General features: G+C 42.4%; 1 protein-coding gene across 9 annotated transcripts in view; it reads right to left on the reverse strand.

The window, feature by feature from the left end:
- The window catches only part of TECRL (trans-2,3-enoyl-CoA reductase like), a 66,352-nt gene that overhangs the window by 21,113 nt on the left and 17,809 nt on the right, over positions 1-27,430 (reverse strand). For 8 of the 9 annotated variants that reach the window (XM_082282278.1, XM_082282275.1, XM_082282283.1 and 5 more), the window contains exons 3-4: positions 12,250-12,294; positions 10,887-10,990 (exon numbers count right to left, since the gene is read on the reverse strand). In XM_082282278.1, the coding sequence (XP_082138404.1) occupies positions 10,887-10,990; positions 12,250-12,294 (149 nt within the window). The remainder of the gene's footprint in view (positions 1-10,886; positions 10,991-12,249; positions 12,295-27,430) is intronic. The other variant, XM_082282276.1, reaches the window with a different exon arrangement.

The raw sequence follows: 27,430 nt of genomic DNA on the forward strand, positions 1-27,430 counted from the left end.
TTGGCTTTATGGTGGCTATTGGCACTGCTGTAGAATTGTAATGAATAAATACCTGTGGCTTAAGGAAGCAACACTGACTTTAGACCATCTTTCTCAAAACTAGTATTTGATCCCCCAGCAAGCTGTTCTGCTAATCACTCTTCAGAAGAGCATTGAAAGAGAAAGGTTTTTCCTGCAGAAATATCCTGCAATTAGGTTCCCTTTTCCTCTGTTACAGGCGGAAGCTTTTTGAAATTTTATCCATTCATAGGAGGACAGTCTCCAAAAGTAACAACAGACTTAAGTGCTCTCTACCAGGGGAATGTCAAACTCCTTTTTGTTCCAAGTGACATCATGACTTCCGTGCTCCATTTAGACTCCGAATGATCCCAAGAGCAGGTGTGTGTGTGTGTGTGTGAAAATATTTAATCTAGGAGTCCAAAAGCACTCATTGTTGTGGAATACCTCACAGCTAAGGGCTTTTTAGAATTTTGTCCTGGTAGTAGTTGTATGATTCTGTTCCAAAATCTGAGCCCACTGGGTCTGGCAGTCTGCAAACACTGTAAGGGATGGCCTCTGCTGTTTAAACCTAACACACTAAATCTATACTTTGGTGGTATAGGGGACAGAGGTGAAGATAATGTAGTCTTGGCAGGTCAGCAGGAGAGCCTGGAATGAGCTGCTTTCTCCAGTGTAGCTTTTTTTCTCTCTGCCATGAGCTGTACCCCAAAGCACATCCGTAACTGCCAGCTTTCAACATCTGTTTGGCATGAGCACATTACAAAGCTGCCAGGAAGAGTTTGGCCAGACTTAGCACCAAGTTGTGCTTACTTGTAACTGCACCAAGTGTTCCCCTTTACCCCCTGACTGATTTCAGATGCTGAAAGGAGAAAGAGAGTTTGAAGATTTAGTAAAAATCCAGTCTAAAAGCCAAAGCTCCCAGACACAAGATAACTGAATCCTGTGACAGGGTTCATCAGTGCAATCCAGGGAAGCAGTTGAGAGCACTGACAATAGCTCTAGAGCTGGGGATTGTGGAGGTGAGCAGCATCAGCATGCTCAGGGTGCTTCACAGGTTGGGGACAGGGTTCACTCTTGTCTGTGTGTCAGTCACATCACCCATGTGGAGGCAGGTGCTGCAGGGTCAGCCATGAGATTTGCAGTCAAACTGGGCACTGTCTGGCAGGCAGGACTGTGTTTGCCTTTGTCATAACTGAGTCACACTGGCACATAGTTAGGATCAGTAACATTCTGTTTTAGAGGATGAGGTTCAATTTGCTGTAGTTTTTGTTGTTGTTTAGTTTAGTTTAGGTAAGTTTCAGGCTGTTTCCTTCTGCTGCATCTCCCATGCTGCGACTGCTGCACTAATTCTCTGGCCCACTGATTTAAGTTTGTCATAAATGAAAAATGAGTTCCAGAAAGGCAGGCAGAGAAACTGCTAAAAATTCCCATGAGTTCAAGCAGGTGAAAGGGAAAGTAGTCTTAAATTAACACAACATTACAATTATTGGTTCTACCCACTGGCAATCAAGGGCACGCACCATTCTTTTACTATTGATTCTCAATGATTATATGCAGTTGAGCCTACCTAGTATCTTCATACTCATCCTATAGCTGACTAATTGCTGGGCTTGGGGAGGTATTAGTTGTGTCAAGGATCAGTTCAACCCATCATTTTTATAGCTGCTCAAAATTACTAATTCCTGCTGACATATTCTGCAAAAACAGTAATCGCATTTTAAACAAATAATAACACTGTTATTTCCTCTGAAAATAATAACACTGTAGCTTGTTGTTTCTGAACAAAAGAAATATAATTTTATTTTTAAAAAAACCAACTGATCATTTAAAACATGGAGCAGATTTATCTTTTAGAAATGAAAAAAAAAAGGCAAAAAAAAAAAAAAAAAAAAATATTTAAAAGAAAATTATTTTTTCTTTACCATCTTGTGGTCCTGCCTAGATTATTTTGATGTAGTGGGTGCAACCAAATATGGTGACACATAATAGCAAAATTATCTTTTCCTGGAGGAGCAGTATGTCTCTATAACAATGAGCATATCTCAATAGGATTTAACTGTTGAGCTCATCATTCACTCTCAGAAGAGAGAAAAGAGGAGATTGCCTCTTTTTCCCATGTCTGTAAAGTCTACTTCATATCTTGCACAGTGTCCAGTTCTCTTACCTTCCTTCTCTCCTCTCCAGTGTCTGACATGATATACTCTGTAGACCTCTTTCTCAGTAGCATAGAGAAAGTGCTCTTAAATGAAAGTATTCTGGAATCAAAACTTTCCCCAACGTGGTCTCCATACAGAGTGCTAAAATCAAGCTTCTTTAACCATCTCAGTTATCAGGCCCTCAGGGATCTGATTCAGTAACACCTAAACTGGAAGTACCTACTACATAAACATAAAAACTGGGATCTGAAACATGTCAAAAGAGAGCTAAGAAGGAGTTTCCATTATCCAAGAGATGGTGGAACAAATGGTAAAACAATACAGGAGAGCTAATCTGCAAATCAGCAAAGCATCTTATCTTGCAGGACACAAATTGTACTTGCTTCTTTTATCTCTATTCAGCTCACCATGCCAGGAACACCTTGCTGAACAGAGTAACAGCCAGATCAGGAATTCAAATCCCAGACCTTGTAAGTCAGAGGGATATTTAGGGAGGTATGAATGCAGCAGAAGTGAAAGGAATTCTTTAAAGTTATTGGAGGGATTTTCTGGCTAGTAAGGGCAGCTGACATAGTGCCTGACACTGTCCCAACAGGTCTGCTAAAGGGAATGGAAAGGATTTTGATGTGAGTTAAAGCATCGTGTGTACTGGTCAGGAAAAGGCAGAACAGGACAAAAGGAAGTTGTAAACAGAGGCGGTGGAATGGAGGGAGTCTGAAAAAAGTCCAACCAAATCTTTATAAATGAACAGCCCACATATTAGTATCTTCACATGAGGACATCAGCTAATTCCTCTCTGTAATGTTTATGACATGCCCTTTCTGTAATATCACACAACACACCCTATCTTGTTGCCTTTTGGCAGAGTCTCACATTATCTCATTTATGACAAGCTGCAGAGCTGAGGAAAGGCCATGCAGCCTCTTCCATAACTGATCCCTTCCTGCAGCTCTTTCCATGCCATGTAGGGCCAGTTTCCCAGTCACCAGTGCTGTTTGTGGTGTTTTCTCTTCCACTGACTACTGGATGTCTGGACTGAAGCAGAGAGCACGGGATGAGAGTAATACCTGCAGCCAGGACAATGACTTTGGGTCACTGTCTGTAGTCCTCAGCACAGCAAGAGATACAAAACAGCTCAAGCATGTCCTGGGTAACTCTGATGAAAAAGCAGCTGCAGTATATAAATTATCTAATGGACAGGGCTTAGTTTCTCTGGTAAATGTGAGACAAAGGCAGTAGTTGCAGTCCTGAGCCAAGGTCAGCCTGACACGGTACATAGTGCACAAAGACGAGGATCTGCTGCTATCAGACAGACAGACCATTGCTGAGTGTGAGTGTACAGAGCACAGCCAGGATTTCAGAGAAACCCAAGAGAAACAGGCAGTTAAATCCTCCCAAGTCCCCAGATCACGTTAGACTTAGTGTATAGCTACCTTAGACTCCTTTTACAATCCCAGCCCTAAGTACTCTTGAGCTAATGATCATTAAGAAACATTATTAATTTCTAGTCTAATTTCTACTTCATACGCTTTGTTACCTCATTAAAGGCCATACAGTTACCTGGAGATGATAATGGCATAATTTTAGCACCATCTCTAAAATCTTCACCTTTGTAAAAGTTTTGTATTTTCATGTTTGCAAAAATCCACAGCAGCAGCAATTTTGTATCAGGTTCTTTTTCATCAGGTTCTCTGTTTACAGTTCTTAAGGGCTGCCTGAATATTCAATTACTTCTTGTTCCAGTTCTCATGGAACTGGCTAATTCAGTCTACAAAACTTAAATTGTGCATGCAGACACACCTGAAATGTCCCTTGTCTGGGCAGATTTTGCAGTGACTCAGTGTCTATGAGTACTTCAGAATGCTGCTCAATGTTTACTGCAAATACCAGAGGTAGAATGGATTTGCTGTAGGATTTTATAGGCAAATTGCAGCTGACTCAGGCCAATTTCAGGAGCTGGGGAATGAACAGCGAAGGGCGCTGTTTGTCCAAGCCAGGGCTGTGCATGGTCTGTGGAAGAAGGCAGGCGAAACCCCAGCTTCCTCCTGTCTCTTCTAAGACTGAGCTGTCTGAAACCTTGGCACCAGACCACTTCATACCACGGTCAAAATTCTTCCCTTAGACCACAAGTCCTTTCGTGTTTCTTACTCAAAACAGAAAATTATTGCAAATTAACAAACATTATTCTTATGCACACACATATATGTATGTTGTAAATGTTTGTACCAATACATATTCAGTGAAGCACACAAGTCCTGTTTGTAACCAAACACCAATGTGAGTTCAGATTTGCTGCCAGATCTTTACTGTCTTTGACAGCATTTTGAAATCTTCCTTTTAATGTGCATTGTTTTAAAATGTGTATTTATTATCTGCTATGCAGATATGTAAACAAAATTGTGCTTTTTAACACCTGGTTATTATAAATAACAGCATCTGTGCTTTCCATCCAGAAGCCTCAAAGCACTTTGCAAAGTGGAAAATACTGTTACTTTCTTGCCAGTATTTTGGAAGCTGAAATACAGAGAAATTCAGTGGCTTGTCAAGGGCATCAGAAAAAGGTGGGCAAAGGGGCACCTGGTCCTCTCAAACACTGTTTCTGTCTCTGGTTCACACTGCTCAGCACTGGTTCACCCCATGGTTCACTCTCCTCTGCGCTCTCCTTACACCCTGTATGGGGTTGGGCAAAATTCCCCATACAAAATAATTGGGCCAGGCTTATGCATTCTAGAGGGACTATAACTGCTCAGATTTGCATAGATTGACAAAATGTCAACCTCCTTTGTTACTCTGAATACAAATAGGAAAATGTTGACATTTGCCAGTACTGTACATCAAGCAGCTCTTTGTTCCTTGAGCAGCAGGAAGGGTTTAAGCACAAAGTTGTGTATAACTAAAAGAAACAGATTGTTCTATTTATGCTTACTGAATTCTGTCTACCTTCTTTTTGCACTCAAAGTGGTAAAAACTCAAGGGCATTCCTATAAACCCGTAGGCGTAGGTCTTTCACTCTTTGCTGTGCTTAACAGTAACTAGAACCCTCAGAATTAAGTTTTCTAGTAGCTCCCTAATTCCCTTTGGCAACTGAAAAATTGACACTCTGGCATGGTTCATCGTGAGCTAGTGGCATTTGTTGCTGAGACCAAGAGAAATTATTGCAACACTGTTTGCATCGTTAGGAGCAGCATCTGAGGAACCCAAATCTGCCATCTGGGCAGTTTCAGAGGTCTCCTCTTCCCTTATCTGTTAACTTCATGCTGCCACTGGGCAATAACAAAGAGCCAAAAGTATGTGTGGCCCAAGGAAAGGCACAAACAATATAAAACCATGGCAAGAAATCAGGCAAATGCAAGCTGTTCTCTCCTGATAACCCTGGAGGCTGAAAAATATTAGACTTAATTAAATGAAAAATAAGAGCAATCTTGTGTGTGCAGTTTGCCTCTGTGAAAGGTCACAATGTTTTTAAAAGTTCACAGCTTTTGACTGGGATCAGCTCAAGACTTGGCCAACTGCACCAAGCTAGAGCAACGCTTACTGTGTGTTCAAGCAGAAACCTCTGCCAAGTACAAACTGTTAGCTGTAAAACAGAGGTGCTTTGCATTACAAATAATTGTAGTTGGAAAAGGTGCTGTCAAGGAATTAGTGACTTCTTTTTTCTCCTGGAGATCATGTTCTGTGAGCAAATTATCTATTGATCCAAGAGGTTTAGCAATGAAAAACCATTTGAGGATTTTTCTGTCTTTGGCACTTTTTTGTAGCTGTTTTTAAGCCACCCGCAGATTCACACAGACTCACACGTTCTGTTTATTTGGCACTTCTGCAAAGCTTTTCTGGTATCCACAATTCCCTGAGAGTGTTACTCAATTTGTAGGGTCCTATTCCCACAACTAATTCTGTCTGAATTGGCCACAGAATAAGCAAACCCTGATATGTATCTGCTGAGAACCATTCAGTGACATTCTCTGATACATCAAACAGATCCTCAGCTCTCTCTCTCTTACCTGGACTTCAAATTCCTTCCTAAGCTATGATAATATGAGTTTTCTTACACTTATCAACTTTACACTGGCTCACTAGTTTGCTGGGACTCCCATCCTCACACTCCTTCAAACTCCTCAGATCCTCTCTTTTTCCTTTTCTTGTAATTGTCTGTACCTTTACATCCCATTGGGAGGTTATAGACCTTTACTGAAGTCTCTTCTTCTGTTCCCAAATTAGGGAAAATATCTTAAGTTATTCTTCATGGGGAGTCCAAATCTGGCCTCAGTGCAGAGAAGGTGGAGAAAATGAGCCTGCAGCAGTTTGGCTGCTTTTTTTCCAAACCCATCGATACGCAAATCGCTTCCTATCACAATCATCCCATAGACTTCATGGGATTGTTCCACATTTATGGGACCAACGGATTGAGCTGTGCCAGACAGAGCAAACTGCTGCTCCCCTGTTCACCAACAGGACTGACAAACTTTGGTGCACAGGCACTGTGCCAGAAAGAGGGGAGAACCACACTGACCAAAGCACTGCCTTCCCCTTGAGAGAACAGCAGCACCTCCTTACAGCCCTTCCCCACTGTGTACAGGTGCTGTGCATAACCACACAGCTCCAAACACAGATCTCTCCCTGGCTTCTTGCTCATTTTCCACAATGTCTAACTTGCCAGCCAGGGGAGAACAGATCAATTAGTGAAAAATGTGGATTTTCAGACTTCAAATATGCTCTTGGGTTTAAACAAGTATTAGTCTCTACATTTCTAAATTGAGCAGAATCTTTTTTCATTGGGAAATTTGAAATGGAGCAGTTCTGCTGCCAGCCTTACTATTTTAAGGCCCTCAGGAGTCAAAGTACTTAAGCAATCCCTAATTTTAAATCGCAGTTACAAAAAATATTTACTGAAGTACTGCATTTCAGGGTTAATCTTCTGAAATTCACAAGCTCGGAGGTAAATTTTTTTTTTTACAGTTCTATGCTGTTTTCTCAGCTCTATTTGGATCCTTTTGGTAGCTGGCCCAGGTAGCAACAGGACAACAGAAGCCGATAAATCAGAAATTGCAATCATTGCTCAAATAAGGAAAGCTTTAGAAGCAGTGTGAATTTGAGCAGGAACAATGGATTTTTTCCATTTTTTCTTCTTTTCACTACAGCAGCAGTGTATATTCTTAGTAGTAAAACACCAGCCATGTTTCAGAAAGTCACCATGCCACATTCCAATTATGTAAAAAGAGGTGTCTGTCAAACATGCTTAGGCCCAAAATTGCAGAGATTAAAAATAAAAGCCGTCGCTCCAGTGGTGGAAATTTCAAACATCCCTGGGGGTAAAATCTTTACAGGGCCATATAAAACAAATCTATAAACTCAGCTCCCATTAGTATCTCTGCAGCATCAGTCAGCAGACCTCAATCATACACTCCAGGCAGGGTAAAGAAATTGGTACGTCTTGTGCAGAAGTAAATTATGTGTTTCAGGTAATATTTGTTTTATATAAAAGAAGGGAAAGTAGAGCAAGAATTCTAACAAATTTCATGATACTAAGAAACAGGTTTTGTTTTCTCCCTGAATTATATTCTGGAAATCAGCCTTGAGGGCCTCCTTTCTTCTAAAAGAGCCAGCTGAGGTTGAATACCTACTTTTATCCTAGAAAAGGACTTCATTTTTCAAAAGAGACTGACAAATAATTGTTCCAATGGAGGAGAGTCACAAATCCCTCACCCAAATTTGTCCTCCTCCCTCCATCAGAGCAACCCAGCCTCTAGAATTTGTTAACAGCCAATCTCAGATCTGTGGTGTAACCTGAGCCCAGGGGATGTCTGGCTTTTCATTGCACAAAACACCAAAAATATTTTAGTCACTGTGCAACAGTGTTTTAGGAAAGCTGAGGAAGAGGATGAAACATCCTTCCTACAAGGTGTCAGCCTCTGGCAGAGGGGCTAAGTAGACAACAGGAGACAACAAACCCTTGAGCTGCCAAGGTGGAGTGTGACAAGTATTGTAAATCTGAGACTGTGAATTCTCCAAAAGGGAAGCCGAAGTTTCTTGATTTTCCTAGACTTATTGATGCACAAACTCTTTATCTGGGAACACAGAGCAGCATCACCTTTTATTTTACGTGTTTGGAAAGGGTGCTGCTCCCAGGTGGAGGTTGATACTGCTTTCCCCTTTTAAAAACCACAAGTCATTGTCTTGGTGTAAATCCCCAGCACTGGGGGTCTTGGTCCTCAAGTGTGATCTCCAGTGAGGTGACAGAGCCCCAGAAGACCCACCTCTGTGCTTAGTGTTCCCCTAGACAGATCCATACCCAATGCATCAACCTCTGCAGCCCCAACATGTCTCCATGTGCTTCTGTATCTATTTTTGGAGTCCAGACCTGAATGTGGCCCTTTGTTCCTTAGCTATCATTTTGCTGATGAGATAAGAATATTTTCATTCTGTGCCTTGTTTATTTAAATGTCAAACCTTTAAATCAGAAGCCTCCCTCACTGTGTGCGTAAATCTGGTAGAGCATTAAGGGGGAAGGGAGCACAGGAGCTCTAAGCACAGTAAAAAAGGCAGTAAAACTACACATCCTGTGTACAAATGCATTTCTAATTGCTGTTGTTAGAATAGAATCTTCTGTGAACCTTTTCTCTATTGCTGTAGACTAGCTATAATATAAAAATCTCTTGACTGTTTAAATGACATGGCTAGGAAGAAGATTTCTCCCACAGAGAATGGAGGCAGTTTAGAATACGGAGCAGAATGGGATAAGATGAATATTCAGAAACTCGTAGAGTCAACTTTTTGCATGCAGATTAAATCATAAAAAAAATGCCACTGCCTGCAGTACCTACTCCTGGTCATAACTGCAGTATTTATAATGGGATATTAAGCTTTAGTTATGTTACTGTCTTAGGCTACATAAACCACCAGGAAAAGAGAATAAATAAGGTTCTTGCAGATTAGTTAATTGTAGCAAACAGGAAGCTGCAGTAATCACAATTTTGCTTTGCAAGGAAATTCCATGGTTGAGAGATGGTGGGATGGATTCGTGAGGGAAACGGGACTAGCATTAATTAGTCTGGCCCCAGTAGGCTATTAATCAGGATGGGGTAAAGCCTCAGCCTCAGTAAATGCACAGACCTCTACTCAAACAGGTAGGTCACACGGTGGGAAATGCTCTAGTTCCACTGAAGTAAGCTGCTGGTCCCCTGGGGATCTGAGTCCTGTCAGAACTGGGAAGGATGGACACAGGTCATGCTCTTCTTCACAGTGCCTAAAAGCTGCCAGACTTGTTGCTGCTCAGGGCTATCTGCTTCCCTGGAGAGGGAGAAATGCACATGATCTTGAGCAGTTGGGACAGATATGTGACCTTATAGAGCTGATGCAGAGGCTGACTTTTCCCAAGCCAAAGGCAGTTCTGGCAGCAACATTCACCTTGAGGGTACATTTCAACAGATAAGGAACTGTAAATTAAGATATCCATTTCAAGTGTCTTGTAGTAATGTGTCATAGCCCATAGTGACCTATTGGAGAGAGGAACAGGGACTATCACCTACAAGCTGCTCAAAGACCTGACACAAACTCCATCCTTGTAGGCACAGCTAAGGAAGGACAGTGGCTTGTAGTCTCCCCATGTGAGCAGGGTGAGATCTGTGGACTGCCTGAGGTAAGAATCTAATAATGTGGCCAACAGCCATGATGCCAGTTAGCAAAAACTCGTTTGCTTCATTAAAGGATTGCAAGCAACTGGTGGTTTGCCTTCCATTTCCATAAGAAGTTTTATCATGGCTTTTATGGCTTTCAGAAACTGTAGTTATGTCTTACTAGTTTTCTCAGGGCAGAAATTGGGAATCTCATTATCCAATATACAGATGTGGGTTGTGTGTTACTCCAGCTACTGCAGCAAAAGCTTGGTCAGAGTGATCACGAGACTACTTTCATCTCCCCACATGTGCCTTCTGCAGGACATTGGAAAGGTCCCTTTTTCTCCCATTCCTTCACTGTCCTTTCAAACCCTCATACTGTCTGCTGTCTTTGGGCTGTGGAAGAATTTAATCTTTTACTTATCACTTTCCCAAAGGAGCCTGTAAGCTAGAGTTCCCTACACCCCATTTGGGTGGAATGTGCTGCCTCTCTCGCAGCACCCTGACCTTCCAATACCTGCTTATAGGAAAATAACTAAATTCAAACCTGGTCTACCTACAGCGTAAGACAGCTATTGTTGTTATGGCAAATGCTTTTGTTTTACAAGGATATTCAAAAGTTTTGGCTCCTGAGCCTTGCTGGGCATCTTCTGCTTGGAATCCTTTGCCTCTCTCAGAATTGTTCTTTGCTTGGACAAAGCGTAAGTTATTTCCATCCAGTTATTTTCCTGCATTAGTAACAGGATTACTAGAAATCCATTTTTTCTTTATAATATCCTTCCACTTTCAAAGCCGAGGAGTCTTTCAGTAAATTAATGTATTTGACTACAGTTCGGCACAGGCATATGAGCCCAAGATAAGCTAAAACTGTTTTTTAAAATTGATTTTTTTCCCTCAGGCAATATTTTTATGTTCCCCTTCTAATCTTTAATTGGAAGTCAGAGTTAGCATATTGATAACTTGGCTCACTCTCCATTTAATTCTGTTTTGAGTGCTGATAAACTAATTATGCCATTTTACATAAGGAAGCACAGGCTGAGGAAGCTGAAGCAATTTGATGCCAAAACACATTGTCCATTAAGATGTATCATGCTGACTGCTACGAGGACATACTTACTGTGGTCCAACCGACCTGCTGACCCAGGTCTGTAAAGTACAGTGTGACGATGGAGGAGACGGCAAGGCTTTGAATGCTGACGGAATCCTTCAAGAAAGGCCCGTCTGCAATGGCAAAAATGGAAGAGGAGATGGGGTGAACAACAGGTGAGCTCTCGGAGACCCAGCATAACACACAGGCTGCCCTGCTAGTGGTCCAGCTGTAGGCCCAGCTTGGAGTCTGATTTACTTTGGTGACTTGGTATTTATTCTCCAGGTTAGCAACTTAGAGCTCTTCCATGAGAGTTATTCCCTCTCCATTTTAACAAAAGCATGAGGCAGCAATGTGTGACAGCTGTACGATGCTGTCTCTGTTAACCTGGCCCATTAGGGACAGGCCGTGCAATCAGACAACTCCACAGAGCACTGCTTGCCCTGTCTTGCAAGACTAATGGCAAAGTCTGTGTTATGCAGCATCTCCCTCACTGACATATTTTGCTGAAGCATTTGCACTCTCAGGCTGTTTTACAACAGGCAGCACCTGATGATGAATGCAACTTCTTGGGCAAAGGCTCACAATCCAAGATTTCTTTGCCAGCTGTCTGACCTAGGCAGACCAGGTGTATCTGAGCATTACACTAAGGTTTGCAGTATTCTGAAGCTTCTGCTCCCAAACCTAATGGATCTGAAGTGTGCAGGCAGAGACATGAAATAACAACATTTGGTTCTTCTTTTTTACATATATGTAGGCAGTGAGCTGGATATTGGAAAAATCCAGCAGCCACTGGCATAGTATGTTGCCATGGCTGCAACACCTCTTTGCTCTTTTCTTTATGTATGGTCTCCCTTTCAATATACTTTTGTTGACTGTTTACACCAGTGAGGCTGCTAAATTCCATCAGGTGCTGAGCCCTCATTTTCTACGTCTTTGCAATTCTACACATCCACAGACCAAACACCAAACAGCTCCTGGCATCTTCCATTATCTTTCACTGCTATGTCCACCAAGAACTTGTGGACTGACACAGGGGTTGCCTCCTGCAGCTAGCTGCATCTTCTGGTGAGGCACTGAGCAAGTATTAAAATGGGTAATGCAGTGAGGGAAGGAAGGGAGTGAATGGGCTTGAAACTTCAAGACAATGCCTTGCCTTTGTTATTTGATCCATACGCTGTATCCTGGAACATTTCTACTCAGTGGTTATGAAAACCATTAGGTTCCTTTATTAGTGAGAAAACTAATCGGTTAATAATTTATGTCAGTTAATGAGAATGTACTAACAGTTCACCCAATAACAAGTATAGAGAGAGCAATACTGTGAGGAGGAGAACCTGCCAGAGCATTAGTAAAATGTTAGGTGCCTGTGTTCAGCCATATGAATACTCACTGTGTTCTAGTTGCAGGCCAACACGGGACGGGTACCACTGGGGACCTGTTCCAATCACAAAGCGCGGCTGTTAATTTCATGATAGAAGAGCTAAATTTCTGTTAGGTTTGGGGGGGTTTTTTCAGCTGATAGCTACAAAACTGAGATGGAATAAAAAAACACCTCTTTTTCAGTCTTAGCTATACAAGTAGAATACAAGAGAGCTGGGAGAAGCACAGAATACACATATTAGAGCATAAATCCCTTCTCCCCATTTGAGTGCTGGAAGGCCAATCTCAATGCTGAGCACTCTGTCAGCACAGCCTGTATGTGCAGCACTGGGAAATATAAAGATGACTCTATTTATTATTATATTTGCCAAAATATAATAAATGCAGTACTAAATCCTTGCCCCTCCTTCCAAAATTATACCTATGCTACAGTCCAGTCCAAAGGACTTTGTTTCCCCTTCAGGAACATAAAACCTGACTAGGGACGTGCAGCTTGTATTAGTTCTCAATCACAGATTAATCAGGGAAATAGGGACACAGAAAGTAGAAGCACCTGGGTAGCTAATACTGGGATACTTATGGTTTCCTTGATACCCTCAACTTAAGGATGTTTCCTAGAAGTACATTTTTAAATGCTCTGGTTTAGAGGTCTTTCTAAAATGCACAATAGAGTTGGCAGTTGTTATTGGATTCCCTTTGGTGATTTTGAACAGAGACCTGTCAGGTTGGTCAAACAGGTACAGGTCTCCAGCTGCATTTGTTTCCCTTGGTGTCAGAGTAAGCTGGTAATTGCCACAGACATGTGGCAGAGGGGATCATGGCTGCTCAAGTGCTTAATTTGGCCATTAAAGTTCCTCTATGTAGAAGGCTGTGCTTCTGCAGCTGTGGGGCTGTATGGACAGTATAAACACTCCTTTTTTGCCTCACAAGGACAAGTAACTTTGCTTAACCCATACACACTCTTTGGTTTGCTGTTGAAGGTTTTTAGGGCTGACCTAGCACATTTTTGGGCTGACCTGAAGCAGCCTGGGGAGACCTTACATAGCCCATGATGTTGACTGAGATTGGGGGAAGCAAATATTGTCCGAGAAAGGTGAGGAAACTGCTGCAATATCACCACCCTCAGACATTGCTACCACATTTGTCTTTATTTCCTTTGACACAGTTGATAGCTTGAAGGAGATTTGCTTTCTTTTCAATTCAAAGCCTGGGTGAAATTAGTCAGATTTTTTTTAGACATATCTTACCACTCTTAGTGATCCTGTATTTAAGGTACAATTATTTCCATACCTTTAAATGGAAAAAAATGTTCACAATGACTGTGATCAAACATGGGAACCTTTGCCTCCAGAAGTTGTGGGATCACCTTCCCTGGAGATAGTCAGGCCTCCTCTGGGGATGACCTTGAACAGTCTTATAGGACTTGAAAGTTGGCCCTGCTCTGAGCAGGAACCTGGACTAGATGAGCTCTGGAGGTTGCTTCTGTGTAATGTATTCCAGGATGATCAGGAGAGCTGTACACCAGCTGCCAGCTGGAGGGGAAGGGAGCTGTACACAGTGTGCACTGTGCAGTGACACCCAGCACACCCTCATTTCAAAAGCACTTGGTCTGACTTTTGTAGGCAAGAACAGGCGTTAGATGAACACATGAACCAGGGCTAATAGCAGGAGGTGAGACATCCATCGAGTAAGTTGCAAATATTTTTTTCAAGGTACCACAACAATCCATGGCTATTAAGGATAACAAAGGGAAGATAGAGAAGGAGCAGCTGTCTGACTTGTCAAGGAAGATATGATTTGCTCCAGGACAGCAGATATCAATAGTTATTTGGGAGCCTGAAATGCAATGTATTTGTGTTAAATTGGAATCTTCCCCCCAGCTCCCCCCTTCATATTACAGTATGTTTCAATAAAAGTCAATTTACCTGATCCTGTGGCAATGCTCTTTTAGGTATGGCTCATAATCTTCACAAGGGCAAACAGAGGTTGTGCGTTTAAGCACGTCATCCCATATTTCCTTAGCCTCAGTACACCATTATGTTCAAACATACTCAAAAATTTAGACAGATGGAAGTGTGCCTTTGCTGCTGCTCATCTGCAGTGACCTTGTTATAGTATCAGTGTGTCTCTGGTTTCCAGGCCATGCTTGGAGTGCTGTGTGTATTCTTCTGGAAGGGCCTGGAATTAGCTGCTCCTTCCCTGATCTTTGTGTTGGTGGGGGGCCACCAGCTAACGTCAAGTGGAAATGCTAAATGGAGTGGAGAACGAAGTCCAAACACATTTCTATGTTGGTTTGAGTGAGAACACCAAAGTTTCCTGCTTTCAGTCTCTACTGTCAGCAGATTTCAGCAAGGCTGTTCCCAAGTGTTAGCTGTCCAGGGTCCTGCAGAAACCAGCATTGCTTCCTGGGGAGAAGTGTGACCCCAAAAAGAGTCTGCTCTCCCAGCTTGGTAAGACTCAAATAGGAAATCTCACAAATTCCTAGGCATCCTGCTCACCACTTGGTAGCAGTCAGCCAAGGGGACCCTGGCCCCACCTGTCACCACCTATTTGCCTTCCTCCAATGACTATTTTCCACAGGGATCCTCCAAAAATCTCACTAGAACAGCTCTGGATTTCTGTTTGGCAATGTGGGATGCTTTTAAAATCCAGCCTGCATATGGCAGACACATATTCCTCTCATTCCTATAGCAGGAAAGCTTTCTTTTCATTAAATAGTGAAAAGAAGCCAAACTGAGTGACTAATTACCACTTGTATTAATTCTTGCTGCTGCCTGTCAGAATGGGGGGTTGATGGCTCTCTCGGATACCCAGAGCCAGCACTGTCGGACAGAGCAGCTTCACCTGGCATCAGCAGGAGCTCCGAAGTGTGTGTGCAGAGTCCTGCTCCCAGACAGGATAAACACACACCCGTTGAAGGCAGAGACCCAGCTGCAGCTGTGTGCAGCACTTGAAAGCCTCTCTGCACTCCCACACCTGGCAGAGCTCCCCTTGCTTCCATGAAGGGTTTCTCTTTTGCAGGGTTGTTTTGGGGGTTTTTTAGCAGAGTTTAATTCCCAGTTTTTTCTTATTAACATTTTCCATTGCTGCCTCCTGCAGAGATTAATGGCAATCCAAGACTGTGGGTGAGTGAAGTTTATCTTGTAACTCCTGTTGCATCTAAGATCAGGCATGTATCAATATTTACTTTCTGACATCGTGATGGTGCATCAGAGCTCAGCCATAGCAGGTCACAGTCTTTGTATAATCCTTGTGGTTAGCAGAGCTGTTCAGCTCCCTTATGCAGGGTTTATAGGTTTGTATATGTATTTCACACTAGGAACAAAGTTGTAAAAATAGCATTTCAGCTCACTTATATATCCCAGACTGGTTTTGACTTGGAAAAGCAGCTATAAGCTGTCCAGGAAATAAGAGTGGCCATGATGGTTCAAACCACAGGTCTATTTAGCCAATATTACATCCTCTAATATTTAGTCAATATTCTGTTTCCTCCTCATCTATTACATTTCTAGCATTTATGTAAAACAGCTTTAGTTCCTCTCTTTGCAATATCATTGGACAGCTATTGAAATTACTTCCTAGCTTTCTATCTCTATTTGATCAATTCTACTCTCCTGGCTTATTCTTCTCTGGAAGGATGTTTGCCTCAGACTCCAACATGGTCACCCTCCAACTGCAGGTATGTAGGCACCTGAAAGCTTTGCCCATTCCTCAGCTGAAAAGTTATTCACAAACTCCTTGAATTTAAGTGACATCAGCTTCATTCTTCTTCACTAAGCAACCTGATCTAGTTGAAGATGTCCCTTCCCATGCCAAGGGGGCTGGACTAGATGATCTCTCATTATCCATTTCTACCTCAACTGTTCTACAGTTCTATGAGTTATTCTGTTGTGACTCAGGCAAAGTTATTTCTATGTGCACAGGCTTCCATTAGTCTGGAAGTGTAAGCAATTGTGACAGGTCTTAAGTCTTTGACCACATTCCATCTTCTCTATCAGGAATTTGTTCCAACTTTGCATTAAAAAAATCCATACATTTATTTTTAAAAAGCTTAGAATATTTTAATTCTATTATCTTTAAGGCATCATAATTTTTCTATGCAGGATGACATTTGCTTGTAAAGAAACTCAATGTTTACTTTTAATAACCTCTTTTAAAAAAAAGGATATGAGGAAAAATATTTAAGTTTGGGTGGGTTATTTGTTGTACCCATCCATACTTAAAACAGAAATTAAAATACAAGCAAACTGACAGGACACATAAAAACAGACAGCCACCTTTAATTTTCCCATAGCCAACTATGGAATTACCTGTTAATACTGGCTATAAAAAGGAGATGTAGTGCTGTCAAACGACCATACAAATACCAGCCAAAATGACAGCCTCTGTGCCATGCCCAGCTGCCAATACCACTGTGCAAAAATGCACAGAAAACCAAGTTCCACTGGTCCTGCTGACCTCATGGCTTGTTTGTTCACTGTCTGCATACTAGAATCCTAGTAAATGAACCAGCTGACAATCCTAGCAACCAAGGACAGTTAGAAAAGGCCCTACACACCTTTAACAGTGTCCAGAGGTACTCCACCCACATGATTTAAATTGATCCTAATGTGTGTTTCACCACTTAAATATCACGAGATGTTTTGAAAATTTAACAACTAAGAAATCTAAGTACTTGGTATTTTTCAATAGATACGAAAATGAAGGAATTGACCTAATTTTTATTAAGTTTCATAAAGAATCTTCTACAGAAAAGTTAGTGCACTGTCTGCTCTGCAGTAAATTGCACAATCAAATGCCCATGTGTCACAAAGTATTTATGGAGTTACATGAGCCTGTATGAGAACAAAGGTGGAACATGATGAAAACCTCTCTTGCTGGGGAATTCGCTGTGTTCCTTAGAATGCAGACCTGCAAAAACTATTCTGCTGGGGAGCGAGGAGTCTAAGAAATGCAAAACACAACTGACAGACACAATTTGGAGATAATTAGCAGATTGACTTTCCATCATCAGCTAATTTTATTACCAGTTAAATTGTTTGCTTCTCATTGTATTTCACCACCCGTGCATCTCTAATAACAAATAGCCTTAATAATTACAAGCAATACCTGCTGTGATATGAATAGGGTGATATGAACAACAAAATTACTATAATCAATCATCAGCAGCATGTTGTTTAAATTTGCAGAAATAGCGGAAATTCCAACGAACCACTGCAGCACCAACCTCCCTCATCTGATCACAAATATGTTGCACATGAGCTGAGAAGTGTAACAGCACTTGCTCATGTGAACTGAGCACGGCTGAAATGCATTCCACGACCTTAACCAGATGGCAGTTTTGATATACATGTAGCAATAAGAAGAGTTTGCTAGGAAAGACTCACATATCAGTATGTGTGGGGATACTGGGTTTGTGCACAATATATAGAGACAGGCAGATTATCTTAAAACTTGCTGAGGTCTCTCCTTGACAAGTAAACGCTGAACAAATACAGTTGTCCCATGTCTGTGACCTTAGACAGCGGCCATAAGGGTTGTCTCCCTTGGTTGCAGCAGCTGTGTCTGAGTGTTCCCAGGAACACTTCTGAGAAAACAAAGATAGAGATATCACCATGCTAGCAACCACAGCCTTTGCAGGCTGAAGTTTGCGTACTTCTGCTTCACTGAGCTGCGAGCAGGAGAAGCAGGATGCTGAAATGGCTCGAAGCTATTGCTTTCTGCTTTTATTTGGAAAAAAGGGCTGTGTGATTTATTGTGCTAACATTGCACTTGAGTGATTCCTGAGAATGATGGTAAAAAGCAAAGCACACCAAAGAAACCACAGTAAAACTAAGCTTGGCCACAAGACCAAGAGAGAAAGTAGCCAAAGTGATTACTTACTGTGCTTGCCTCCTGTAACTGTAATAAATGGCAGCTGCTGAGAGCTGCAATCTGAACACCCAGCCCACTTGAAGAATTGCAGCTCTCAGCAGCAAGCCTGGGGCAAGCAGGACCACAGCATCTCTTTGCATGGTCCCTCTCCAAAGGCCCTCTTTGGCTGCAGGCCAAGAGATGTTTTGCTGCTTTGACACACTAAGTGCCGGCACAATCACCTGGGTCTATTTTCCAGGGCTAGCTCAGAGACCAGCTCTGGCCAGGCCCCCTCCAGGTACCTCTCAGCTGACACCAGACTGAGCTCCTGAGACCAGCAGGGCTCGCCAGGGTCAGCCTACCAATTGTGTGCTGATTCCATCTCTTGCTAAGTCTTTAGGGCACAGGGCTGACATTCAGAGGGCACTTTCTGGATCTGGGATCATTCAGCTAGGCTGTGTTTTCCTGGTAGAAGGACCTCTGAGAGGGTGTATCAGAATATTTAAAGAGTGGGAGCAGATCTTGACCTAGATCCATGTTTTTATGGGAAGTTAGTGGAAAGAGCAGATCCAGTGTGCCCTGTTCAGTAAAATCTCAGCAGAGTACTGAAATTGATGTTGTTTTTAATGGCTCCATAGCTGAAGAAAAATCCCTTTTCTTTGTCAGCTTTTTTCTCTGAGTATTTTCTCTGATTTGTTTCATTTGTAAGAAGGGAAGATCTTTGGCCATGTGTTTTACAAAGGCACCTTGAACTCTAGTTGCTATGGGGACACAAAGAAGCACTTTCTTAATGGCATGTGGAATTTGAAAAATGAGCTATTTGATCATAAGCATCCATTTCTTTCTTCTGGTCTTTGCAATATGTGAATTCATCGAGCTACAACCACACTGCTTGCTGAGGGAGAGCTGGCTGAACTGATGTCTCAGACACACTGGCTAAGACCAGCAGCACTAGGACAGGGTCTGGCCCAGAGGCAGGACAGCATGTACTTCCCATGGACTACTAAGAAAGTAAACCCCAGCCTGACTAAATATCTGGCTAAATGCTTCTGGTTTAGCTGTTCATTTGATTATTCCCATTGGCCTTAAGCGTTTAAAATCTGTGACCATCCATTTTTCCTACATGAAGTCATGTGACAGTCACCCTGGCAGCTCCACTGAAGCCTAACAGAGACTGATCCGGAAGGTTTCTCAGAGCTCACCTAATGTCTCTATAGCACAGTGCACACAATGCCTGCACCCATTCCCCTTAAAAAAAAGTTTCAGAATTTTGCCTTTCTTGCCCAGGATCTGGCAAAAAAGGATAGCCCTGTCCATATGTCGGTTCCTGGGGGCAGTTCAGCTACTGTGACTGTGCCCAGATGTGAAGCTCCAGACTGTGGGAGTCTGCACTGCACTGCACTGCACTGCACAAATTTACTTGACTGCATTTTCATTAAAAATCTTATATAAATGCCTGAACTTGTTCAGGAACAGAACACTCCACTCCCCCCATACCTTTTTTTCCCCACTGAAATAAAAATTTAAAGTCTCATAGTTTGGCTATATTCTGATCAGGCATTAATGGACAAATTTCTTAAGAGTCAGCATAGTTTTTCTTAATGGAGATTGATTCTTTTTAGTGGTAAACAGAATATTATTTGTCATTTGGATGTCAATTTATGTCACTAACACATTAACGTTTCAATATTCCTTCTGAAAGAGTGTGCAACTGAAGGCAACTGTGGAAATTCAGACCACCAAAAAGCATCTGGAAAAAAAAAGCAAGCAAGCATGCAACATTTAGATGCATATGTTAATATTTTTTCTACATTGTTTTTCCTTTGCACTTCCAAAAAAAAAAAAGAGAAAAGGGAAAAGCCAGCCCTGTGCATTTCCATTTTCATGTAGCCTGCTGCAGAAAGCATAATTAATTTTGATCTTTCTGTGTGAATTTGCATTTAAATTAATGTGCATGCGCAAAGGAAGGGAAAGGGAATGAGGCTCACCTTTTACTTCATTAATAACAACGACAGACCAGAATACAGAGAAACAAGAAAATAGGTACTCTGACAAGCTTGGGAGTGGGAAGGAACTTTCCCAAGGGGACTGCCCTTCATCACTGCAGAGAGGTGAGGAGGTCTGAGCTCGTGGTGCTGCGCAGAGCTGGCCAGGACAGCACTGTGACCCCGTGGGGCAGCGTCACTGCAGGCCTGGACCCCCTCACCCTGCCCTGGCTGCCCCTGTGACACAGTCACACACTGCAGGGTGGCAGGGGGTGGTCAGTGCAGCTGGGCTCTGCCTAATGGGCTCGGGGAATCTTTTGACCAGGGACCCCCAGGGAGGGCACTGTAACAGCACTGGGTTTGCTTCGCATTCGCAGACAGTTGGGTTCTGGCTCTGAAGTACCAGCCCAGATTAAGAGAGAGATGAGTAATTTATACCAACTGAGGATCTGTATTCCGGTACTTATCTTTGCCTTTGATTGTCTCATCTCCACAAGTCTGGAAAGGGTAACAAAGATAATTGTTCAGGTATCAGGAGGCTGTGAGAACTCGAGCAGGATTCTCTTCCTAAATATAAGCTCTATCAGTGAAGCCTTCTCACGAAGGGCAACACAAACCTGAGAAACTGCACATTAAGGATCTTAATTTTGCCAAACTACGTATGTGTTTCAGGGAGGAAAAATATCCTTCCTTCTCGATCTTCTTGTTCATAATTTGACATGGGATTTTTTAAAATGCAGCTTAATATTTGATGGCTTATGGAATCAGTTACTGTCTATCTCAACCCATAAATGCTCAACTATCTGTACTGGTTTGGAGTAGCCAGCCCAGACAAGGTTTTCACTGGCAGCAAAGCAGAGCATTTAAACACAGGTATCTGCCCACCCTCGTGGTCTCAGGAAACACAGGCAGTAAGATATTAAGGCCTGTTTTAAAATGTTGTTCCTTTTAAAACCTTTGTTCGTGCTCATCCCATGCCAGGTTTTGAAAGAACAAGTAGTGCTGTGCCTCACGGTGTCGCAGATAGGCTGGGCTTCAGGACACCGATAACACAGGTCACTGCTCCCTCACTTCAGAAAGCTCTGGTGTGGGTACTGCCACAATCAGCACAACTACTGAGTACTTTTAGGTAGCAGCTCTCCACAAAGCTGCAAGAGGGACAGAGAGCAGAGAACTGGCAAGGTCAGTGTTTCAAACCAGTGCTGTTTGCATGCTGCCTGAATGTGGTCCTGTGCCAACACACATTACAGCAGGACTGGGGCCCCACTGGTTTTATATTCCAGCATCAGAAAGTACACAGTGGTCCAACAATCACAGCTGATACAGGAAAGATGGCTCAAAAGCTCATTTGTGCCTTCCCCACTGATGTACTGGGCAGACTCCTACGCCAGGCTCTAGCTGTTTCTTTAAAAGCATTCCACAGTCAATTAGCTAATAAAGTATGTTAATTAAGTATAATTTTCTTTCAATATTGACTATCCAAGGGATAGTGCTCTCTCCAGCCACTAAGCTAATCAGGATGTTTTCCCTCGCTGACCCCCAAAGCAATGTGGGTTTTGTATCTAATGGCCACACCAATGCCATAAACAATTAACTGAACACATTTGAATTGACACGATTTCGTCCTTAGTACAAATTAACTTCTCATAAATTCATTGGTAAATTCACCACACTGAAAATTAATCCCCACTAGGAACAGGGCTAAATTGTAATTTCTCCAGGAGCAGTGAGAAAAAGGCAGCAGAGATCTGCCCTGCTCTGGCAGCAGAGCAGACACTAGCATGCAAGCCAGAGGCTGTCATGTTCCCATGTCCTTCCTGGGAGAAATTTGTTTGGGCTGGTTTAATTCCCCCATCCAACCACTTTACTTAGGTTGTAGAAAGGGTTTTGTGCCTCAGAAGCACTGCTACAAGGCCTGAGGGGACCTTATCACTCTCTACAACTCCCTGAAAGAGGTGGTAGCAAGGCGGGGGTCAGGCTCTTCTCCCAGGCAACCAATGACAGGATGAGAGGACATATCCTCAAGCTGCACCAGGGGAGGTTCAGGCTGAATATCAGGAGGATTTCTTCATGGAAAGGGTTCTAAAGATTGGAACGGGCTTCCCAGGAAGGTGGTGGAGTCGCCATCCCTGGAGGTGTTCAAGAAACAACAGAACATGGCACTCGGTGCTATGGACTGGTTGACAAGGTGGTGATCGGTCAAAGGTTGGACGCAATGATCTCAGAGGCCTTTTCCAACCTAAAAGCTGATCAGCAAAGTGCTTTTCCACAGCTTCCCAGACACAGCCCATGAAGGATTTGATTGCAGTGATACTGCTTGTTGAGTATTCGTTCTCATATTTGAGGGATGACGTTTCATCCCAATCTATACGGCAAACACTTCATGGCCTTTGAACACCTCTACTGCTTTCCTTCTGTAAATGTTATAGACACGGCTCATCTAGACAGTTTGTACACTCTGAACTTGTAGTCTAATGGCAGAACATAAAAAAAATATTGTCTTCCACTAGTATGTATTTAAACCAGAGCAACAAGCGTTGTTCCAGTATAACTCACACATCATTTGTTTCAGTGGTGAGTAATTTTCAACAGCAAATGTATTCAATATCATTGCGACTTGGGGACAATTTAGAAAGAGGCAAAACTCTGCTACATTATTTTTACTGTGAATCATTTGTTCACCTTCTTGTCTTTGATGCATTGCTTTCATTAACTTGAAACAGTTGGAAATACCAAATTTTGTTTGAAAGCTTTCTTGTTTTGCTTGTTCTTAGGGTTTCTTCCCCCACATGCCCAAATAGGAAAATAAATAAAGAAATAGGCTACAAATATGAGAGAGGGCTTGAGTGTAAACAAATGCAAAACAAACCACTATCACAGGGTGAGATCCTTCACACACAGGTCTGAACAGCCCCCCTTGCTCTTGTGCTCACCTGACCCTCCCCCTGGAATTGCAGTTACCTGTTACATCACAGCTCCTAGCCCTGAGGAGGCCAGGGGCTGCAGAAGAACATCCAGGGAATACATGAGGCAGAGAAGACCCGGGGGAAAGTCTGCACTTAGAAGCTGAAGCTGCTGCCTCTTCTCTAGCCTGTCTAGCAGAGATGACACCATAGGACTTGTCATTTATTTCCCATGTTCTCAGAGGTTTTTCAAGGAGGAAGGTTCCTTCCACTCTGGCAAGGGAGATTCATTTCCTCTCCTGCTATCCAGTGCCTGTTGTCTTTCACAAGAAGTCCTGGGATATTTCCTACACATCCATTCCAAGCAGCTCTTTGTAAGAGAAGCTGTTGGACCTTTCAGTAAGGCCACGTGCCAACTTAGGTGTTCAAAAGCACAGGGATTCCTATGAAAAACCTGATGTAGGTGCAGAGCACATTTAAAGCCTCAGGTGACCTTGACCCTCCGTTAATCAACAGACACCTGTCTTATTAATGGACATGAGATTCTTTTCACACTTACGAAGGCCCACTGGGGCTTTCAGCATCTTGAGTTCCTTGAATGAACATTAAGCCCATGAGCCTGCTGGTGAACACCAGGTTAACACTGGGAGTTAGTCTCTTCTTCAGACAAAAAACATTAATATCTGAGTTTAAATTGATCTAGAAGCAGTTTTAAACCCAAAACTACTTTGGCATCTTCTATTAACAGTTCAGTAGGCTTTAGTTCCTCATTTTCCCTAAGACTGGATATTCTCTAGGGCCTGGATTACTTCTATAGGGCCTTCTACTGTAATTTTCTCAGCTGAACCATAGGCAGCAATATAAGACACATGGTAAATAATAACAGGCAATTCTGGTAAACAAATTGATGTTTTTCATCTAGATCTGTCAATTAAATCTACTGCAAAGTCAAGAAAAGCAAAGAATCTAGCTATGAAATTTCCTTTTCTTAATGAGGCATTTAAATAGCATCTCACATTTGTTCTCCAATTGTTTACATAGGATGTCATTTGTGATGCATTGTTAGAGCACTGTAAATCTCAGCTGGGAACAATATCCCAGAGAGCAGAGGGGGACAGTTCTGCTTCAAGCTACATCTCAATAGAATTGCTGCCTTTTCTTTTATTATGTTACTCATCTGAAATGATATCTGTAATCCTGCTAATGAAATGCAATAACATCAGATGCAGCAGCTGTCAAAAAGAAAGAGAAATAACGTGAATTTTCATTAAATTTTTTGAGCTGATCTTCACTTTTTCCATTGCTGATTTTAATATTGATGGTTTTCTGAAGGTCATCTTATTTCTATAAGGATTTAATGAATCCTGGCTTTTGTGTTTTAGACACCTTACTCCCTCTGGTTCAATAGGTCATTAAACATATATTTAAGTCATCCTTTGTCCCAAGTGTTTCTTACAGGATGACAGCCAAAACAGACAAAAGATCCCAAGGTGGATGAAAGGCAGGTAAATTATTCTTATTTTATAGATGAGAAAATGAAGCTCAAAAGGGGGAAGGTGTCTAGCACACAACTCACCCCAGTCAATAGCATGACTCCTATTGGTCAAGTCTTAAAGACCTAAGTCTTAAGCATCACATTCATTTCAGTGTTAATCGGGAGACTTCAAAAGTCCCAGGGGGCCTCCTGGATTTTATTATTATCTTTTGGAGACCAAAATGCTTTAAAAATCCGTCTCTTAAAGTCTTGCTTAAGGTTCTCTGTTCCCTGCTTCTAAATCAGCTTGGTGAACCAAACCTCCACCATAGTTTCCTAATTTAATACATAAAATATTTTTGCAACCATGTATGTATTTCAGAAAGCAAAACTTCATGGATACCTGAGCAGAGGCTTTTCAGACTGTTTTAGTATCTCTTTCTCTGTAACTTATAGTGAGATTCAAGTGCTCAGCAGAGAAATGAACTGCAGATGCCTGGTCTGGTGCTTGCTCTCACTGCTGTTATCTCAGCACCCCAGCTAGAAATGTCCAAAAGCAAAATCCAGGCCTTAGCAGTGTCCAGAGACACATGAGTGGGGCTTAAATGGGAGGCTGATGACCACAGCTCAGGATGCACAACAGTGTCTGTGAAGTGCACAGAACCTTCTGGAGGTATGTGATGGGCTCCATGCATTGTCTGTCCCTTTTGGAAAACAGCCAGAATTGGTTTTCTGTCATTCCAATACAGAATGGGGATGGGGGGTGTGGTGTCTGAGTAAAAGGCAAATCTTCATGCACTCTGAGGATGAAAATCATGAGGTTAACTCAGTTTGGCTTCTCCTTTCTTTTAACAGTGTTAGGTCAATGATGCCATTCTCATTTCCTGACTGGCTGTTGCAAAGGAGTTTAAAAAATTGCCAGCTTTCACAGGAGGGCTTCAATTATTTTGACAGCCAAGCCATAAATTCAGGTCACACAGACCTGTACCAGCAGACAGACTCCTATATTTTGGATATCCAGATTTGCACAGATATGTCACAAATAAGCTGAGAGGGGGTCGTCCTCCTGATGCTTCTCCCTGCCCAGGATAGAAATGAAGTTACTGGATGGGCTGGTCTTGTGACTAAAGCCCCATCCTGAGGCAAGAATTTGGGTCCCTGTTCTTACAGGCACGTGCTGCACAGGCAGGAAGCAATTTGCTCATGGATGAGATCTCTGATTTTGAGCTGGGAAGGAAGAGGGTAACAACCTCTTTGAATTTTGTGGCAGGAGCTGTTGCTTACTTTGTGCTCAGAGCTGGGAAGCAAACAGTAAAGAATTTCAGAATATACAAGCCTCACTGAGGCAGTAACAAGAAATTCAAGGAGTTTCTAATAAACTGGGTTGTATTGACAGGCATAGAGAAGTAAAAAGATCTTAGAATTGTGTCACTTGAGGGAAATGGAAATTCATCAGAAACTAGTATTCTATTGATCTCTGCTGTGTGACTAAGACAAAAGAAAACTAAATTATAAATATAGGATGGAATAAATACCATGTTCCCTCCTAATCTAGTAATTTCCATTTACAAATCAACAGAGATGAATGAGCAATTTACACTGATGAAATCACCGTTCTTCTTAGTGCCCATTTGTAATAACTGCCCATCCCCAGTGATTTGCCTTCATTGTGTAATTTCCAATTGAGTTGTTATGAATGCAGAGAGGGGAGAATTTATTGAAAACAATAGCTGGATGTGACTGCCAACCCAGTGTGCTCTGAGAATCCATACTGGGGACGTAATGCTGGGCCTCTGAGCTCTGCAATCAGACGCCTGCACAGCAGGATATTGTCTGTCCTTTCGAAAACTCCTTCATATATGGATTCTGGGCTAGTGCGAACTACTTAGGACACAATCAGGGAGGAAGGAGTTTGAGATCTGATAAAAGCTATAGACTTTGTAGCTGCCTTTCGGTCCGGGGAGTGCATCCAGCTCAAGGCAACTCATGGTGAGATTAGATCATTGCCCTCTTTCAAAAATTTTGGCTTTCTCAAAGCCTGATCTCCTAATATAGGACAGAAGAAAGATCCCTCTGGAAGGCTCTGTGCCCTAGATATAACTTATTTGGGTCTCTTTGGTTTGTGAGACACATGGCTGATTGACAGGCCAAGAGTATGAAGTCAACTTTGCTGAGCCATAAATAGCATAATTCAGCTTCTCTTAGTCCCCAGCAGATGTATTCATCAGGCACATGAGTCTCTCCAGGCATCAAAATTGACAGATTTCATTAACTTTCTGCAACCTGAGAATCCAGCCGTAATAGACAGTGTGGAGAAATCAGAGGAACTGCAGGTTCTCAGCAAGACTGTGTTATCAGACAGTCCTGATTATACAGAGCCGGTAGGCAAGGACTGGCTTAGCAGTCACCGCTCTCCCTGGTACTGCTCTTAATGGCTAATCCCCACAGCATCCTTCCTCACCTCTCTGAGCCTTGCAGTTTAACATCACAGCCAGCCTCCAGAAGGAAATTACATGATGCAGTACAGTCATCCTTTCCAGCATCAGTTCTGCATCCTGCTCTTGTGTTTCAGCACAGGGCCTGGCAAAAAACAGGTATTCCTGATGCCCTTGCTATTGGAATCATGCTGTTAGATTTCAAATGTCATGAAAACCAGAAAAGTTGCACATTAAGGGCATGAAAAAGCTTAGCAGCCTTTTTAGAAAGGAGAAAAGAAAGAGGACTTCTTCCACTAAAGAATTAATTTTAGTACTTCTTGTGCCTTGAGCTGTGCTCACAAAGCTTGCTTTGTGATTTCTGAGCAACGAGAGATTCTCCTCCTTGCCCTTCACCCCATCAGCCTGATTTCTGCTGTTCTGTGTTTTGAAGATCTGCTTCAGGGTTCTGGGTGAACAAGAACCTGGTTTTTTTAAAGTGCTGCTCTCCCTGCAGCTGCTGAGCACTGCCTGAGCGGAGCACTACTGACAGGCAACTGGG

The sequence above is a fragment of the Coloeus monedula genome (genome assembly GCF_965178545.1).
Source record: "Coloeus monedula genome assembly, chromosome: 5".
NCBI classification, from domain to species: domain Eukaryota; kingdom Metazoa; phylum Chordata; class Aves; order Passeriformes; family Corvidae; genus Coloeus; species Coloeus monedula.